Below are 19,352 nucleotides of genomic sequence, written 5' to 3'. Positions count from 1 at the left end.
AGCATCACATATTTTGATATTTTGTTATAGCAGTACAACAGTCTGAAGATGGCATTTTTTATTAAATTATTTTTTAACACGATCTTTTCTCGTTTTGCCTACCTATCTCAGTCCCACTTCCTCCTCTCCTCCCGCTTCCCCAAAGGTGGCAATTTTCGTTTCACTGACTTTACTGGTTAACTTTTTCCACACCTTACTTGACTTTATAGTTCTGTATAAAATTGGCACATGATTCCAAAATGGTTACAGTAATTACCAGTGTGGTGTTTGAAGTGCTTAGAGCCAGGCCTGGTGGTACAGCCTATGATCCCGGCTACTCTGGAAAATGAGTCAGGAGGATTGCAAGTTCAAGGCCTACATGGGCAACTTAACAAGACTCTTAAGTCACAGTTATGAAAGCAATTTCAAAGGGCTGGGGATGGCAAAGACCCCAGGTTCACTAGTCTCACAGATATGATGACAAAGAACCCTAGCTTGTAACTGTTCCTGTACAATGTTTTGTGTCAGGATAGTAAATATAAGTCACAAAACAAAAAAAACCTGGGTAGTATAAGTGCATGAGGAATTTATTTATTTATTTATTTTAAAGATTTATTTATTGGTTATATACAGCATGTTTTCCTGCACACCAGAAGAGGGCATCAAATCTTATTACAGATGGTTGTGAGTCACCATGTGGTTGCCGGGAATTGAACTCAGGACCTCTGGAAAAGCAGTCAGTGCTCTTAACCTCTGAGTGATCTCTCCAGCCCCATGAGGAATTTATTTAAAATATATTGGGAAAAAAATAAATAAATAAAATATATTGGAATCAGATATAATGGCACACGCTTTTAATTCCAGCACTCAGAAAGCAGAGGCAGATGGGTCTCTGAGTTTGAAGCCAGCTTGGTCTACATATCGAGTTCCAGGACAGCCAATTCTATATACAGAAACCCTGTTATATGTGCGGGTTATATATGTCATATTTGGTATAATGCATAATATATACATCTATGCACATATACAACTTTTGCAGGAAGAGTGTGGAACTTAGCTTAGAAAATAATTTGAAAGAGAGACAACTTTTAGCCCACATTCAGAATCAAATCATAGTCTGTCCCATTCCATCCTTGGAAGGACACTGCCACCACATCTTCCACTGGGGTCAGGTTGTTGCTTGTAGGCTTCCCTTGTTGCTTGCAACCAAACACATCTTCTTTAGGCTTTGCTTCTTTGTTGTTTCAGGGTCTTACTAAGTAGCCCAGCCTGGCCTGAAATACCATGTATTCCAAATTGACTTTTCTCACTGTTGGTTCTCTTGCTTCCGCCTCCATAGTGTTAGGATCGTAGGTCTGTGCTGTCACACCTGACCTAAAGAAACATTTTAAGTAAAAATAAGAATGGATATAAACTATAAGTCCAGGTATGGTAGGGCTTACCTATAAACTAACACACAGAAGATGAAGCAGAAGGTTTAAGGAGCTTGAAGACATCGTGAGCCACATATCATAACCCTGTCTTTTTGGTTTTTCAAGACGGATTCTCTGTAGCTCTGGAGCCTGTCCTGGAACTCTGTAGACCGTACTGGCCTTGAACTCACAGAGATCTGCCTGTCGTCCTAACCATGAGTGCTGGGATTAAAGATGTGTGCCACCACCACCCAGCTTTTTTTTTTTTTTTCATGACCCTATCTTTTTTAAAAAAAAAAAAAAGGATAAAAAAACAAAACGAAAGATAAACTTTCACAAAAAGAACTTACTACTTTTTTACTCCAGCATGGGAAGGTTGCACATTGGTCTGCACTTTCTGTTGAGAGCTAGTATTTATTTAGCTAGTAGACTTGAAGCAGCCCTATATAAAGTCTCGAGGGCAACATTAGTCTATTTACTGAGAAAATAGTTCACTCCTTATGTTATTTGCATGTGGAAGATTTGCTCTTTGATTTTATTGCTTTTTCTGTCCCCACATTTGAGACAGTGTTTCTCTATTTGTCGCAGACTTGCTTTGAACACCTCAACCTCACAAGGGCTGAGATTATACCAATATATCTATCTCTGGCTCCTCCCCACTTCCACCTTCTCTGAAGGAAGATCTTATGTATCCTAAACTTCAAATTATATAGACAAGGGATTTCTGATCTTTCTGCCTCTGTCTTCCAAAAGCTGTGAATACAAACATGTTGGTAGATGGTTAGTTTATTGTACAGTAAGAATTGAATCCAGGATTTTGTGCCTGTTAGGCAAGCATTCCACCAACTGAGCTGCATCCCCAGCCCCCTAACTTAATTCCTTGATAATGAAAAGGTTATTTATGTAGGTTCTTTGTAATTGTATTGAAGGTTTCGATCATAACTGTAAACACCTGTGTGTGGGTTAATTGATGGAGGCCTCTGGAGGTCAGAGACCATGAAAAGACACTTTATACGAATAAATGTAAAAGCAGAACAAATAATATTTCTCATTTCAAATATTTTTTTTTTGAGACAAGATTTCGCTTTGTAGCCCAGACTGACTTTGAACTCACAGCAATCCTACCTCAGCTTCCTGAATGCCATATTAACAGGCATGAGCTACCCCATCTGTCTAGGCAATATCTCTTCTTCAGTGAGTTTATTCTGTTTGTGTAGGTGTGGGTGAGTGTGTGTTGCCTGCAAGAATGTTTGTGGACCATGTGTGTGCAGTACAAGGAAGTCCAGAAGAGGGCATCAGATTCACAGAGCCTGAAGTTGTGGACAGTTGTGAGCTGTCATGTGGGTGCTGGGATCCGAACCCTAGTCCTCTGGAAGAGTAAGTAGCCAGTGCTCTTAACTATTCCTATTACTATCTTCAAACTAAGTTGATATCTTTCAGAAGATTTATCAGGAGCATAGTGATACAAACTTGTAGTTTTACCAACTTGGGAAGCCAAGATGGAAGAGGATTGTGAGTTTGAAGCAGCTTAGGTTAAACAACAAAGTGAGAAATGGTTAAAATAACAACAAACTCCACTATCTCTACAAAATACTAACGAGTGCATCATTTCCATGAGGAAATCTTGTGCCATATTGCAAAGTGGAAGTGGTAGAGTAAGGTGCTGTACTCTTAAGTACTGTCCTGTCACTGTGCTCCAGTGTCAGCAAAGTAGGTGCTAGAACTCAATTTCAAAAAGCAGTATTTAATTTATACTGATTTGCAATCCTAGGAATTTCCTTTTGCTTGCTTTATATTATTACCATGTTTAGTTATTTATTTATTTTTGGTTTTTTTTTTAAGATTTATTATTTATTATGTATACAGTGTTCTGTCTGTCTGTATGCTTGCTGGACATGAAGAGGGCACCAGACCCCATTACAGATGGTTGTGAGCCACCATGTGGTTGCTGGAAATTGAACTCAGGACCTCTGGAAGAGCAGTCAGTGCTCTTAACCTCTGAGCCATCTCTCCAGCCCCTATTTTTGGTTTTTCGAGACAGAGTTTCTCTGTAGCTTTGAAGCATGTCCTGGAACTAGCTCTTGTAGACCATGCTGGTCTCGAACTCACAGAGATCCGCCTGCCTCTGCCTCCTGAGTGCTGGGATTAAAGGCATGTGCCACCACCGCCCGGCTCATGTTTATTTATTGATTAGTTTTGAGATGGGATTTTACCATGTGCCTCAAAGTTGTGGTTTTGTTGTTGCCTCCCATGTGTTGGAATAACAGGCAGACAGTGCCATTTCCAGCCCTGGAATTTCATGAAGGCACAAAATTTGCTGAGTTGCTATGGAATTTTCAATGTTCACGCAGCTTCCCCTCATAGTAGCATTATACATAACCATGGTACAGTTAGAAAAATAAATTGAAACAATAAAATACTGTTAATTTCAGACTTCAACCATCTTCTTATCCCCCCCCCCCAAGAACCATTTCTGTTCCAGGATCCAGTGCAAGATGCCACATTATTTCTAGTGATCACTGTCCACATTTTGTCCAGTGGACACTATCTTCCCTTCAGTCTGGGAGGATTTCTTACATGACTTGATACTTTTGAGGGGTATTCATTATGGCTTGCTGTTTAATGGAAGTTCATAAGGCTAGAGAGTTAAGGTACACTTTTAGATCAGAAGACTGGTCTAATGACAAAAGTGTCAGTAATTCTATTTTAGAGGAAGCTACCATGAGGCTGTGCCAGTATCTGTTTTTCCTTACATTTCACAAACTAATTTTAGCTTCTGTGGGTGCATCTTGCCTGTAGTAATTACTAAGATAGCATTTGAACAGTGATTTTCTATCTTTCCTCCTCTGTTTGTTAATTAGTGTACAGGAAAGACAAGCTGTTTTGCCCTATCTAGAATCCAGGAAAGGATTTCTCATTCTTTTATCCAATTTTAATTTTAAACTTTTTAAAAGAGTTTAAAAGGTTTTATTTTTATTGTATGTGCATTGTTTTTTGCCTGCGTGTATGTCTGTGTAAGAATGTTAGGTCCCTTAGAACTGGTGTATACAGACAGTTGAGAGCTACCATATGGGTGCTGGGAATTGAACCTGGGTCTTCTGGAAGGACATTGTGCTTAACCACTGAGCCATCTCTCCACCCCACAAAATGTCTTTTTAAAGAGTGGCTTTGGATGGCTTGGAGAGATGGCTCAGCAGTTAAGAGCACTGACTACTCTTCTAGAGGACCCAGGTTCAATTCCTAGCACCCACATGGCAGCTCACAACTGTCTGTAACTCTAGGATCAAACACCCTCTCAAAGACACACATGCAGGCAAAAAACCAATGCACACAAAATAAAAATAATTAAAAAATAAAAAGAGTGGCTTTGGACCTGTGATGTCGTTCAGTTGGAAGAGTGCTTGCTTGGCATATGCAAAACCCCAGGTCTGATCCTCTTATAAAACGAAGTGTGGTCAGCACTTGGGATCAGAAGTTCAAGGTTTCCTCTGCTGTGAACTACACGAGATCCCGTTTGTTTGGCTTGTGCTGGAGATGAGCCCAGGCCCTCTCCCTTACTAAACTACTACTGTTACTTGCCCTGCTAGTCCTCTGCTACAGAGCTACCTCTTTTAAAGGAGTCAGGTTTTAGAGAATGGTTGATGTCTGAATTGTTTTTTTTTTTATGTCTAGTATTCTGTAACCTTCAATTTAGTTTTAAGCTTGATAAACCAGGCCCAGTGGTACATGCTAGTAATCCAGGGCTTGGGAGGTAGAGGCAGGGAAATTGCAAGTTCTAGGCTGCTCTGGAGTTCATAGTGAGATCCTGTCTCACAGAAAAAAAAAGTTTATTAGACTTGGGTTAGACTTTTATGACATGAAGCCTTCGTAAGTGGTACTGTCTAGTTTGTATTTTATATAATTTCTTGCTGAGAAGTCATAATGGTATCAGCCAAGGCTTTCACTTTGAAGTCAGGTTCTTTACCTTTTTGCAATTTGCTAAGTTATGTATTTACTGATGCTGGCATACTGTCAATGTCTAATTCCATGACAGTTGTTTTTAAAAAGATTTATTTATTTACTATGTATACATTGTTCTGTCTGCATGTTTGCCTGCACACCAGGAAAGGGCATCTGCTCTTATTACAGATGACTGTGAGCCACGATGTGGGTGCTGGAAATTGAACTCGGGACCTCTGGAATAGCAGTCAGTGCTCTTAACCTTGGAGCTATCTCTTCAGCCCCTCTATGCCAGTTTTGATCCTCATTGTTAAAACTTCCTGTGTACTTATTTAACAAGCATTCTCTGTAAAGAAGTGGCCCCTCTATCCATAAAGCTTGCTTACCCTGACTGTTCTGAGCTCCTGCTCAGAAGGCAGGGGAAATGGCTCCCTTCTCTCTTGTCATTCTCATTTTTGGAGTAGTAAGCACAGCACTAGCAACTGGAAAAATACTATGAGATGTATGGTCTTCTCTTTCCAAGTGCACCTTCTCTACTCACTATGTAGATACTGTTTCTCAGTGCGCCTCCTTTTGCCCTCATGCCCAGTGTCCTCATAGTCACAGTGGCTCTGTGCTGAACAGTAGAAAAAAGAAACTAAATTTACATTTTTGTGGGCATGTAGAGGTGCTTGTTTTGTCTTGGAAGAGTCGTAAGTATGCCTGTAACTGCTCCCCAAATTATTTTCATCAGGCAGCTTTAGAAATATAAAAAAGTTCGCTCTACCCTACCCCCAAGGCAGGAGCTCACTGTGTATCCCTAGTTGACCTAGAACTCAGCATGTAGACTAGGCTGGCCTTGAACCTGTGCAGGTTTGAATTATAAGAATGAGCCCACCATGCTTGTCAAAAAAGAAATCTAAAATGGTAAATTGTTTCCCTTTGTGTTCCAGATACGTCGGTAACCTTTCCCGAGATGTGACCGAAGCGCTCGTCCTCCAGCTCTTCAGCCAGATCGGCCCCTGTAAAAACTGCAAAATGATTATGGATGTAAGGGTGTTTCACACAGTCAGTGTTCTTTCTTTTTAAACATGAAAGCCGTCATTACTTCAAAACTTCTTCATTAATGTCTAAGTTTATAAGATTGTAGTGAATTTGTTTAGTAGGCAGTCAAATTTAATTCTTTTGCTAAGTGAAGGAAGAAAATTGAACTAGTCTTTAGAAAGGATAGTGTGTATGTGCTCTTCTAAGAGCTATTGAAAGTGCAAAATTGTTTTACATGTAGTGTCGGTTGAATTATCTACAAGTTCAGTTATTAGAATGGGAATTGAGGTAGACCTTTAATATAATGTAAAAAAATATATAAATATAATGAAAAGAATTTTTAGCTTCATTTTTAAAGGTTTTCTTGCTTGTCTATCAGACTGTAATGTATAGAAAAATACATCAAACTTGTTCATATAGTTGGTGTTAACTATGAATAATTTCTAGTTTTTAAAACAGAGTTCATTGTTTATGTGTACAGGTGAATGAATATACATGTATGTGTACATGTGTGTGGAAGCCCGATGTCGACATTGGTAGTTCTTCATGCATGCACAGTAGATAGGATCTTACAGTGTAATTCAAGATGACCTAGAACTGTGCTATGTGAGCTAGGACGATTGCAGTCTACCTGCCTTAGCTTCTCCAGTGCTAACTTTACAATGTGTCTCCACAACCTGGGAATTAATTCATTGTTTTGTTTGTTTGTTTTTGAGGCTTGGTTGATGTAATTCAGACTGATCTAAAACTTGAAATGTTCTGCCTCAGCCTCCTGAGTGATAGAGTGGCATATATGTGCTACTACTCCCCTCAGAATCTCAATTATTGTAGAATAGGAGTTTTTATTTAATTTTATATTTATCTCTGTGCTCTGAAATTTTGAACCGGTTTTCTTTAGTAATTCCTAGAAAGCCATAGAAAGAATTGAATTAATTATCAAGTCATTTAGTATCCCACACTGATAAGCTCAGACTAATTAGGTTTATTTTTCTACTTTAATTTACCATAAAACATTTTGAAACCAGGTGTGGTAGTGCATGCCTGTAATCCCAGGACTCAGGAGACAGAGGCATGAGGGTCACTGCAATTTGGAGGTTGCTCTAGTCTACATAGTAGTTCCAGACCAGCCAGGGCTCCATAGAAAAAGAGTCAATAAATAAACAAACTGCATCTTGCTTTGGGCCAGAAGTTTGTTTGGTGATAGAGTGCTTCCTTAGCAGGCACAAGGCCCTGGGTTTTGGGCTCCATCACTAGGGGAAAAGAAACAATCCAGATTTTGTTTATTGTATCCCCACTACCAGCAGAAAAGAAGAGGTGTTTTGTTTTTGTCTTTTGAGAGTCTTACTGAGTATAAGTATCCCCAGCTGTCTTTAGACTCACCAGGATGTCCTCAGCATTCCTGGTACTGGAGCTACAGATAGACAGATATTTTTTTCTCAGATTTAAAATTTTTATTTTATATAATGAGTGTTTTGCATACGTGGTGCTCGTGGAGGTCAGAAAACAGTATTAGATCCCCTGAAATTGGAGTTCATGGATAGTGTGAGCTACTATGTGATGCTGGAAAGCAAACGTGGGTCTCTGCAAGAACAACAAGTGCTTTTAACCTCTGCGCCAACTGTCCAGGCCCCAAGGGAAGACATTTATAATTCTTTGCAACAGGCAAAGAACTTGTATCAGAAGTTCACTTTCTAAGACCCATTGTAAATATTAGCACAGACTGCTTGGTGTCCAGAGTCTAGTTTAACTAAAGAATAGGCTGGAGGAGCTTAGTTAAAATGTTCTGTTGTTCCACAGATTGGAAGCAGTAAGATGTAAAAGTTTGTAGCAATAAAAAGTAATACACTGGGTAGGAGTGTGGTTTATGGTAGAGCATTATGTAGGGTGTGTAAGGCTCTAGATTTGATCCATAGCACTGCAAAAAGAAACAAAAGGGAAGCTGCAGGAAAATTATACTAAGTATTTACTTTTTTATCTGAAAATTTACTTGTAGAATGAGTGAGTCAATCTCCATAACCTGGTAACTGTAATTCTGTATTAAATTTAAGAGGGGATTTTTTTTTTAAAATGAAAGAGGTTTAAAATTGACTTCTGCATTTCTTTTCCAACAGACAGCGGGAAATGACCCATACTGTTTTGTGGAGTTCCATGAGCATCGTCATGCAGCTGCAGCGCTGGCTGCTATGAATGGGCGGAAGATAATGGGTAAGGTAAGCTGTCATAATTACAGAAGGTGACTTTCTCTGGAAAAGCATTTTCCTTCTTATCCTCCTGCCCCCACCTCCTAGGTGGGAACAAAAGCATGTGCCACCACACCCAGTGTTATGCAGTGCTTGGGATGGAGCCGGAACTTTGAACAGCACTCTACAACAGAGCTACATCCCCAGTTCTTGAAAGAGAAAGTTTTAAGTTAGATTTTACCTTATTTCTGTTTTAGAACCATTATATTCTCTTTATTGCAAAGGGTCAGTTATTTGTATTTGTATTTAAAAGGTAGGATGGGGCTGTAGAAATGGCTCAGTATTAAGAGCACTGATTATTCTTCCAGGAACTGGGTTTGAACCCTTATATCTACATGGTGGCTCACAATCATCTGTAATTCCAACCCTAGGGGATCTGATGTTTTCTTCTTGCTTCTGAGGATTCTGCGCACACATGATAACAGATATACATTCAGGCAAAACACCCATATATGAATAAATTTAAATTTAAAAGAAAAGGAGCTGTGTAGGGCCCGGTTTATCCACAGAATCGGATGTTACAGAGCTGGTCATTTTGACACACACTTTTAAACCCAGCACTCAGAAGGCAAAGGCAGGCAGACCTCTATGAGTTCAAGGCCAGCCTGATCTACACAACAGGTTCCAGCTTAGCCAATGCTACAATAGTCTTGAATGAATGAATAGAATAAAGCTTCTAGAGACCAGAGGCCTGTGTTAGCTCCTTTTCTCAATGGTGCTGTGTACATGATAATGGTTATGGAACTATTCAAATTTGGATGTAACAGAACAGTAATATGGAATACAAATAGAGAGGCACGTATGGGTATCTTTGATTTTGAAAAGAAATATGGTCAGGTGGTGTGGCCCATGCTTTTAATCTCAGCACTCAGGAGGCAGAGCAAGTAGATCTGAGTTCCAGACCAGCCTGTTCTACAGAGCAAGTTCCAGGACTACAAAGAAAAACCCTGTCTCAAAAAAACAAAAAATAAAAATAGTAAAATAAAAAATAGAAAAACCAGGCATAGTGGTACATGCCTTTAATCTCAGCATTCTCAGCTTTACAAAGGCAGAGGTAGGTTGATCTCAATTGAGCTGGAGGCTAGCCTGGTCTACATAGTGACTTCCAGGACAGCCAAAGCTACATAATCAGACCCTATCCCCACAAAAGAAAAAAAAAAAACAGAAACAAAAATTAAAAAAAAAAAGTTATTTGAACATTAGCAGAAATAGAAAAAGATTAGCATTTGCCAAACATATCTATATTAGCAGGACATGGATGCTAAGGCAAGAGAATTGCTAGTTTAAGACTTGCCTAGCTATAGAGTAAATTCAACCTCAACTTGGCAGACTTAGTGACTCATCTTAGAGTGAAATGTAGAGAGGGGCTGGACCAAAAATGTAGCTACCAGTTGTGAGTCTCCAGGGTCAATCCTCAGAACCATATTTAAAAAAAAATAAAAGATGAAAAACATTAATGTGTTGAGAGGTTGTTGAGAGAGCTCAATATGAAGAGCACCTGCTGCTCTTCCAGAGGATCTGGATTTTATTCCCAGCACCCACATGAAAGCTCACACACAACCTTCTGTAACTCTAGTTCCAGGGGATTCTTTGCCTCATTGACTTATCTACAGGTGTGTTTATCTGGTACTAGATACACAGACATAAATGAAGGCAAAACACCTATACACATTGTTGGTAATCTTCACTCTGGTCTCACTCCTCCCATTCCAGACCCTGCCCTCAGAAAGCCCACTAACGGTCAGCTCCTCCCCTGGAGTGGTTCAAGACCACACCCACGGGGTATTTAAGACCAGGTCACCAGACCTGTGAAGTGATTTCTCTCCTGCCTTTCTGAGAGTCACCTGGAAGTTAGTTTGCTGTTTATTAAATCTGGATTTATTAATTCAAGCTTATTTGGCTTATTGCGTCAATGGAGGAATCCCAAATTGGGGATTCCATACTTGTAACACATAAATAAAATAAATTTTAAAAAGAACAGAAAGAGGGGCTGGAGAAATGGTTTAGCGGTTAAGAGCTCGGGCCGCTCTTCCGGAGTTCTATTTCAGCACCCACATGGTGGTTTGCCACTGTTACTGCACCTCCACGAATTCCAGTACCTTCATAGAGAAACATATGGAGGCAAAAACACCAATGCCCATAAAACACCAATGCCATAAAATAATTCAAAACAAAACAGAAATAGTTGTATTTACTAGTTAGAATTTGTCAAACTAGGCCTGAAAATGAATGTTAGACTAATTAGCATAAGCATCCTCTACACTTTGCCTCGATTTCCTGTATCACAGGAAAATGTGAATTTGAGGTTTGGGTTTTTTTTTGTGTATGTGTTTTTTGTTTGTTGTTGGGTTTTTTTGGCAAATTTTTTTTTAAAGATTTATTTATTTATTATGTATATAGTAGTCTCAAGATTCTGTCTGCATGTATGCCTGCAGACCAGACGAGGGCACCAGATCTCATTACAGATGGTTCTGAGCCACCATGCAGTTGCTGGAAATTGAACTCAGGACCTTTGGAAGAGCAGGCAATGCTCTTAACCACTGAGCCATCTCTCCAGCCCCCTGTTTGTTGTTTTTGTTTTTTTTTTTTTTAAATATTTATTTATTTATTATGTATACAATATTCTGCCTGCAGGCCAGAAGGGGTCACCAGGCCTCATTACAGATGGTTGTGAGCCACCATGTGGTTGCTGGGAATTGAACTCAGGACCTTTGGAAGAGCAGGCAATGCTCTTAACCGCTGAGCCATCTCTCCAGCCCCCTGTTTGTTGTTTTTTAGAACAGGGTTTCTATGTGTATCCCTGGCTGTTCTGAAACTTGCTCTGTAGACCAGGCTGGTTTTGAACTCGAGATCACTTGCCTCTGTCTCCTGAGTTCCGGAATTAAAGGTGCTTTCCTGCTGCCATCAGTGTCCAGCTTGAGCTTTAACTTTATGAAATATATTCCATTTATTTATTTATGTTTGTTTGTTTTTAAAGGAAGTCAAAGTGAATTGGGCAACAACCCCCAGCAGTCAAAAGAAAGATACAAGCAGTAAGTACATTTGATGCCCTGTGGGCATTTGTTGTATTATACCCCATAGTTCTATTGTAAAGCATATAACATCATACATGTTTGCAGTAATATTTTGATCGTTATCCTGATATGATTTAATATGTTTGTGTTAATAAATTTAAGAACAAATCTAATCTTTGTCATCAGGTAGTACCGTTGTCAGCACACAGCGTTCACAAGGTAATTGTATCTTCTTAAACATAAAATGAACTCTCTTGAAAGGGTATTCACTAACCACCTCAAATTTTTTATTTGATATTGGTTGGGGGGAGCGGGGTGGAAGGATGTAGTATTTTTATTTGTTTCTGGCAATATTTTCCCTTCTTCCCATTGTTGACCAAGTGTGGCTTGTCCACGGCTTTGTTGCTAGTTCAAGCTTTCTGTCCCCTGTGGTAGCAGCTGATGCCTTAGAAATACTTTCACCACCTAAAGGGCAAGATACCTTACTTCCCTGAGGTCACCTGGGCTTCATACCCAGATCTTCCAAGTGCTCAAGTTGCTCCTGAAACAGTGTTTCCGGAAGAGCAACCCAGTGTGTTGCTTAAGGCCTGCAAATAGGGGTAACTTTTCTTTCCAAATCTACTTTGTCAAAGTTGATATATGTGTCCATTTTAAAGTGTTCTTCAGCAAGTTTGGCTTTTCACATGTTTCTTTTGAGAATTGTTTTTAAAAACCAAAACCAAAGCTTCACATATGATATGGCTATTTCTCTCCAATGTTTTGTTTTTTTTTAAATGGTACTGATATAAAGTGAAGGGATTATTGTTTTCATTCTGTTGCCTTCAGTCTTAGTTCACTTGCACATGGACTCACATAAACTGAATGGTGTAATGTCTGGGCAACCAAAACTGTTGGCTTTTGAGAAAACTGTCAAATACTTTAACATCAAAGTGTTGCAATGCAAGGTATTTCTTTGATTGTTCTTCACAAAATAGTGGCTAAACCAAGTATTTCATGTAGCTAGCTTCAGTAAACTGCCTTAAATAAGGCAAATCTAGTCTTTGTAACTCGCATTACCACTACTTAATTGTAATTTATAAAGCATAGATATAGTAATAAAATGAATAGCAGTAAATAATTATCATTAGAATGATAACTAAGTCTTACTTTTTTTGCAGAACTGAAAGTTTTTATATGTTTTTAGTTTGTTTCCTAGACCCTTGTAATGATTGACTTTAAGTAGACAGTGCCTGGCAGCTTCTGGGAGCTATTGGTCTTTTTAGAAGACTCTTTCCTGTGTTGTTACTTTGAGTTGTTATGTTTAAGACTGGTAGGATTTTATAGTGAGGACAGTATTTTATACTTGATTGTATATATAGTCTGTGCATTATTTTGAGAACTCTTTATTTGTATCAGTTGAAATGTTTAAGTTCTGAAGTTGTGTTTTTCTCTTCACTCCCTCCTTCCTTTGTAAGATCACTTCCATGTGTTTGTTGGTGACCTCAGCCCAGAAATCACAACTGAAGACATCAAAGCAGCTTTCGCACCGTTTGGGAGAATTTCGTAAGTAACAAAAGATAAATAAAACACTTAACTAGAAGAGATCTTATGTAATAATAACGATATAACTTTGTTGTGACTATGATCCTTAATTTTAACCCTTTAAGTATAGCATATTCCATTGCTTAGCTATCATCCAAGAGTCTTAACAGCAGGTTGTGTTCCCACTAATGAGTACTTGATCTTGGGTCATCTTAGACCCTTGCTCAGTTAGCAGCACTTCCTCAGGCTGCTGTCATAGACATTCACACCTCCTGGGGGTGTTGTGCTGTAATTGAAGGAGTTATTCAGGCATGTGTATGATTACATGCAATTTATGTTAATTTAATAAAATAAAACCTCAACAGCTCAACAGTTCTGATTGAAAAAACAGTTGTTGAATGTTACTTCCTTGGCATTTAATTCCTCCCCCCTTTAAAACTTAGCAGTAGTGCTTTGTACTGTTTTGGGAAACACTGACTTCCTTACATTTGATAGTAGCCATGCATTTGAGGTCCTTTGTCAATATTTATTCATTACAGAAGAACTTTAGAAGTCTGAAAAGCATGCCATATTACAGTAAGAATAACAAGCAATTTCAGTATTTATTCAGAAGAAGTTGTTGAGTTCAGGGAAAGTGTTGTAGGCTTTCTGACTCTGTTGTAGCTATGGCTGGATTGAAGAGAAAGCAGATCGAGGTGAGGAGACTGGAAAGTAGATACCCATAGCATTGTGGTGAGTTTTCAGTGAGCATTGCAGTTGGTTGGTGAGCGTGACCGTGAGGGTAGGACAGGACTCTTCTGTCCCTTGACAGTTTCTTTTGTGAAAGCTGGTTAAGAAAATAACGAGGTTTTCATTTCTTGGTTTTTTGTTGTTTTTTTTTTATAAACTTTGTTAGGATTTCAGTGGTTGATTTGCTTTCAAGTGTCTAGGCTAGGCAGGTCTTACTTTAACTTTGTTCTGTCAAGCTCTAAAAGTCCCTTCCTGCAGAATCTTGGGCATTTTCAGTTTGGTGTAGAGAATCTTGGTAAGTTTCATCCTGTCCTCAGAGTAGTCATAAGATGGCAGAGGCTTAAGACTTCCATTCTGATCCTTGCTTCTTTCTGTGCAAGTCATTGTAGAAGGAAGGAAGGGTCAAGTATATTTCAGGGCTGGTACTTGTGAGACACAAGGAAGAATAAAGAATAAAACCTTTTCTTACATGAACAAGTAAAGTAGCTATTCTGGTGGATTTTTAATTTTGGTTGAATTACCTTTTCTAATGAGAATTTTATTTAGAGTTTTAGATAAATATTGTTTAGTAATTATTGAAGGGCTGATAAAATGGTTCAGCAGGTAAGGTTGCTTGCTATCAGGCCTGATGACCTAAAACTCCACGTGGTAGAAGGAGAAAGGTAACTCCTGAAAATGGTTCTCTGACTTTCATACATTTATGCGTGCACACACACACACACACACACACACACACACAAAATGTTTAAAAACCTATAAAGTTAAATGACTTTCAAATTTAACAGTTTCATAACTTTGTAGTAATAAACTAGTCTATCTTTTTTGAAATGTGACTACATCATATTTTTAGTCTGGATTTTTTTGTTTGTGTATTTATTTTTATGTGTGTGGATACATATGTGTGTGCATGTGTATATAGGACAGAGGTTAACATCTAGTACCTTCCTCCATCACTCTCCTCCTAATACACCAAGGCAGAATTTCTCACTAGAATTTAGAGCTCACCAGTTCTACTAGTCTAGCCAGCTTACCCTGAGTGTGCCCTGTCTCTGCCTCCCAAGCACTGGAGTTAAAGGTGAGCTGCCACACTGACGTGACATGTATGTGCTGGAGGTCTGAACTCGGGTCCTTTCATTTGCATGACAGCACATTATCTGCTGAGCTATTTCCCCAGCCCCAGTATTTGGATTTTCCTATGGGCCTACAATTGTTAATTTATTAATTTTTTTTCTTAGTAAGGCCTTTTTGTTGTGGTAATGTGTGTATTTAAATGTTAGCTTATATAGGAAGTTAGCTTTCTTAAATTTATAAGAACTATTTGACAATTGAAAGTACACATTTCTATTTTTGTTTGTGTTGTTTCTTGTCTTAAGGTGACATGCTGGTAGGAATATTGGAGGGTTTCTACAATAGATGTCTCTGTAGGCAGTTTACACTGCTTGAAGGTGTTGGGTACACGGTGATCTATTAAATATTTATTGTACAAATAAGTCCCTAATTTATATAGCTTAAACCCTTTCTGTTACTTGAGTTTAGGGTCATATAGCAAATTTTGTTATAGAAATAAATCAACTACCAAATTAAATGCATCTGTGCCATGTAGATAATAGTTAATGAGAAGTGACTTATATTGGTTTAATCATCAGTATCTCCGTCATTTTCATTGCACTTACTAAGTCACTTCTAAACTGATCTAAAATATGCTTGTGTATACTTACAATTGCATGGCTTTCTGACTTGAGTTCTTGTTGTAAACATGCATATTTTGTTCATGTGTCTTGAGAGAACAAGCATTGTGACATATCTGGCTAATTTAAATTAGTGAAGCACAGTTTGAGTCCAGTTTTTGAGGTATGGAGTTTTAGCTGTCGTGACTGGGTTTTACTCAATCTCAAATAATAGGGCTCTGGTTATTTTGCAGAGTGTCTCTGAAGAATGGACAGAATTGCCCTGGCTAACTACAAGCTACGGTTCACAGTGGATAAATGTTGGCGTGCTTTTTTACTTTCTGACTTTTTAAAACTTTATTTCATATCTTATAGTTTCCAATCAATCTTAATATGAATGCTGTTATGAAATTCAGTACAAAAATCTTTTCTTAAATAGTTTAAAAGTAAAATGTGTTGGTAGTATTCTTCAATGATTTAGCATTTCTGAAAATGTCATGTTCTCAAAATTTACCCTAGCCCAAAATGGAGTATACATTCATCTGAGAAAAGGAAGTAATTAGCTTAAGGGATATATAGTTTTTTGATCTTTTAGTTTTCAGTTTTGTATTTTAATTTTTTGAATGACTAGGTAGAATATGGTGCCAAATAGCAAATTATAATTTGCATGGTTAAAGAAAGACATTATATTATACCTAAGAACCTTGTAATTACTAAGTGATTAATGGAAACATTTGCTTTCACCATGCTTAATATTTAGATGTTCATAAAACATTTTGAAGTGGGAAATAGTCTTTATAGTATAGACTTATATTTAAGACATTGATTTGCATGTCTATAAAATTAACCCTCATTGGCCAATAAATTACATTTTATAGAATAAAAGATAAATTTTTATTAGTGGTTTACTGCTAGTGAAAGTGAAATGTAAAAATAAATTGTATATGACTCTTACTTTATGCCAGGACAGTTTACAAAACTCAATTTCCGGTGACTTCTGTTTCAGAGATGCACGCGTGGTAAAAGACATGGCTACAGGGAAGTCCAAGGGATATGGCTTTGTCTCCTTTTTCAACAAATGGGTGAGCACAATCAGAAGTGCATGCACAGTGCTGTAGAGTGGGACAGAAACACTCAGGTTGTTTTAATCTTTTTGTCTACTGTGTATTTAGTTCACTGGTAATTAGCACCTTCACTAGAAAGCAGCTCTTTTATTGTTTATTTAGTCATTTAGCTCCTGACACAGGCAAAATACTGATACTGTGTTTCAAATAATGCAAAGTAAAAATGCTTAAACCAAAATAAACCAGTCCAAAATGTTTTGTGAAGGTACTTTCAATGATTTGTAATTGCTCTGTTGTCCCAAAGACTGTGAGAGATATATATTGCTGCCTTACCCCTGTTTAGCATTCCCTAAACCCATTACCAGGCAAATGGAATTTAAAGACAATGTTGCAATTTTGGAAAGCTATTGGTATTGTGTTCCATGAAGCATTTTCCTTTTTTAAAAATCTGTACAAAGCATCATATTTTCTTTATTGCTATAAGTTATCTGTAATATCAACTAATTACAGCTTCTTTATTGTCTCTAATGTGCGGAACAGGATGCAGAAAATGCCATTCAGCAGATGGGTGGCCAGTGGCTTGGTGGAAGACAAATCAGAACTAACTGGGCAACCCGAAAGCCTCCAGCTCCAAAGAGTACATATGAGTGTAGGTGCTTTGGAGAAGAGAAGCAATATGGAATTGTGGAGAGAAATTACACTAGATTTTAAATGTTAGAGCTGTTCCCGGAGACTTATTGCAGAAATAGATGAGAAGCAGATCAAGACTACTCTTCAAAATGTACTTAGTTTTTTTTGTGATTTTAAATAATTATCTTATCTCTAATGTCAAGTCTCCTGTTAAATAGAGCATATGGGATAGTGTTTATGCATTCTTGGGGGAGGCTTCATTCTAAACTAAAATTAGTATGTGTTTTATAGGCATTTTGATTGAGGAAAATTGCCGTTATAGTAGGGTAGTTCATGAATTAATCCTTCCAAATATGGGTAATGATTTGAAGATAGAAAATGTTTTCTCTTCCCAGCGAACACCAAACAGCTGTCATATGATGAGGTTGTAAGTCAGTCTAGCCCCAGCAACTGCACTGTGTACTGTGGAGGAGTGACGTCGGGACTGACAGGTATGGGAGTTTGCCTGTGTGGCACCTTGAAACTAGCTTAAACTAAAAAGGTTCGTATCTATAGTTTTTTTTTAATACTATGAATTCCTTTTCTTGTGTTGTTTTTGTTTTCTAACAGAACAACTAATGCGTCAGACTTTTTCTCCATTTGGACAAATAATGGAAATTCGAGTCTTCCCAGATAAAGGATATTCATTTGTTCGGTAGGGGTAATTTTTTTCAAAACTTCTTTTCTTCAGAAATAATTTTGAGCATTTAGTATAGTGGTTTTCTTAAGATTTTGTCTTGGCTTGTCTGCTTAAACCCCAGTTCAAGTGCATTCACCTGGATTACACTGAGACCTGAAAGAGAAACTTCTTTAGTGTATAGCTGTGTACTCATGTTTTTATTAACCTTTTCTTTTTTTTTAATTGACAAGGTCTTACTGTTCTGCTTTGGCTGGCCTCGAACTCTCAGAGCTCCACCTGCCTCTGCCTTTCAAGTGCTGGCATTGAAAACTACTTAATGATATATTTTTAGGACTCCCTCTTCCCAACTCAAGGCCAATAAAGCATACCATTCATTAAATGAAATTTCCTGTGCCAGGGATGGTGGTCCATTTCTGTAATCATAGCACTTGAGAGGTGGAGAATCTCTACAACTGTGAGATCTTTAAAAAATAAAAAACATAGCAAAGGAAATGTGGCACTTTTTTGGTGGGTAGGTAGGGATCATTTCAGCATCCTCTATATTTTTTTTATGGTTGCTTTGCTTTTCTCCCCCAAATGGTAGTCAAATTTATTTTTCATGATTTTTAAAAATAGTTTGTGTTCATAAATACTTAAAAGAGTTTATATTGGTGATTCTTAATATTGTTTCCAATAGGTTCAATTCCCATGAAAGTGCAGCACATGCGATTGTTTCCGTTAATGGTACTACCATTGAAGGTCATGTGGTGAAATGCTATTGGGGCAAAGAGACTCTTGATATGATAAATCCCGTGCAGCAGGTGAGAGGGTCCTTGACTTTGGGATGGACTTGCTGGGCTAGTAATGAGGTTGCTTTAAAATGAAGCTTGTTGATAATCCTTGTTAATGAGTTTCTAGCTCACTTCATAGTATATAAGGGCTCTTCCTACATGTATTATAGTTCCGGAGTGGTGTGTCATGGATTGCAGTGGTGACATGATGAGTGTAACCGCCTCAGTTGACTCATGCTCACACAGTGGACTTTAAAATGCTCCGCCAAACCTAACAGGGTATTAAATCTTTTCTTAATACTTGGTAGATTTATTCACAATGATTTGGAGAACTCACAAGCATGCTTGGCCCAACTGAACAAAATATAAAGCTATAAATATATGTAGGTTCTAGTATTGCTGCTTTTTCTTTTTCTAGGGAACTGTAATGGTCCAGACTCAGCAACACAGAGATTTCTGTGAGGGAGTTGTAAATGGAGCATAGATGTGCTAGTGAGAAACCCTAAACCACATCTATACTTCATACATTCCCAATCTAGAGGAAATACTTATAGACAGTTATGAACAGCAAGCTCAGTCTTTATCCTTAGTACATTGCTTTAGCCTTCCAAGGACTGCCATTTAGAGCACCACATAATTTCAGTAATCTTTCTGTGTGTGTGTGTGTGTGATGCTGGGGATATAA

At 38.1% G+C, this 19,352-nt stretch overlaps 1 protein-coding gene across 7 annotated transcripts in view; it reads left to right on the top strand.

The window, feature by feature from the left end:
* Tia1 (TIA1 cytotoxic granule associated RNA binding protein) overlaps window positions 1-19,352 on the top strand; it is a 32,271-nt gene that overhangs the window by 6,494 nt on the left and 6,425 nt on the right. The window contains exons 2-12 of one of the 7 annotated variants that reach the window (XR_015002259.2): window positions 6,263-6,365; window positions 8,465-8,563; window positions 11,571-11,625; window positions 11,794-11,826; window positions 13,062-13,149; window positions 16,531-16,606; window positions 17,129-17,237; window positions 17,614-17,709; window positions 17,828-17,912; window positions 18,574-18,697; window positions 18,838-18,946. Coding sequence is in view for 5 of the 7 variants with exons in the window: in XM_085690636.2 (XP_085546762.2) it covers window positions 6,263-6,365; window positions 8,465-8,563; window positions 11,571-11,625; window positions 11,794-11,826; window positions 13,062-13,149; window positions 16,531-16,606; window positions 17,129-17,237; window positions 17,614-17,709; window positions 17,828-17,912; window positions 18,574-18,697 (868 nt within the window). In the remaining 2 variants the exon portion in view is untranslated. Of the gene's footprint in view, window positions 1-6,262; window positions 6,366-8,464; window positions 8,564-11,570; window positions 11,626-11,793; window positions 11,827-13,061; window positions 13,150-15,778; window positions 15,845-16,530; window positions 16,607-17,128; window positions 17,238-17,613; window positions 17,710-17,827; window positions 17,913-18,573; window positions 18,698-18,837; window positions 18,947-19,352 lie in introns of those variants that run through there. The other 6 variants (XM_085690636.2, XM_048416705.3, XM_085690637.2 and 3 more) reach the window with 6 other exon arrangements.

The sequence above is a fragment of the Myodes glareolus genome, chromosome 6, assembly GCF_982192425.1.
Source record: "Myodes glareolus chromosome 6, mMyoGla1.1, whole genome shotgun sequence".
In the NCBI taxonomy this organism is placed as follows: Eukaryota; Metazoa; Chordata; class Mammalia; order Rodentia; family Cricetidae; genus Myodes; species Myodes glareolus.
This window is presented reverse-complemented; position numbering and strand designations above follow the sequence as displayed.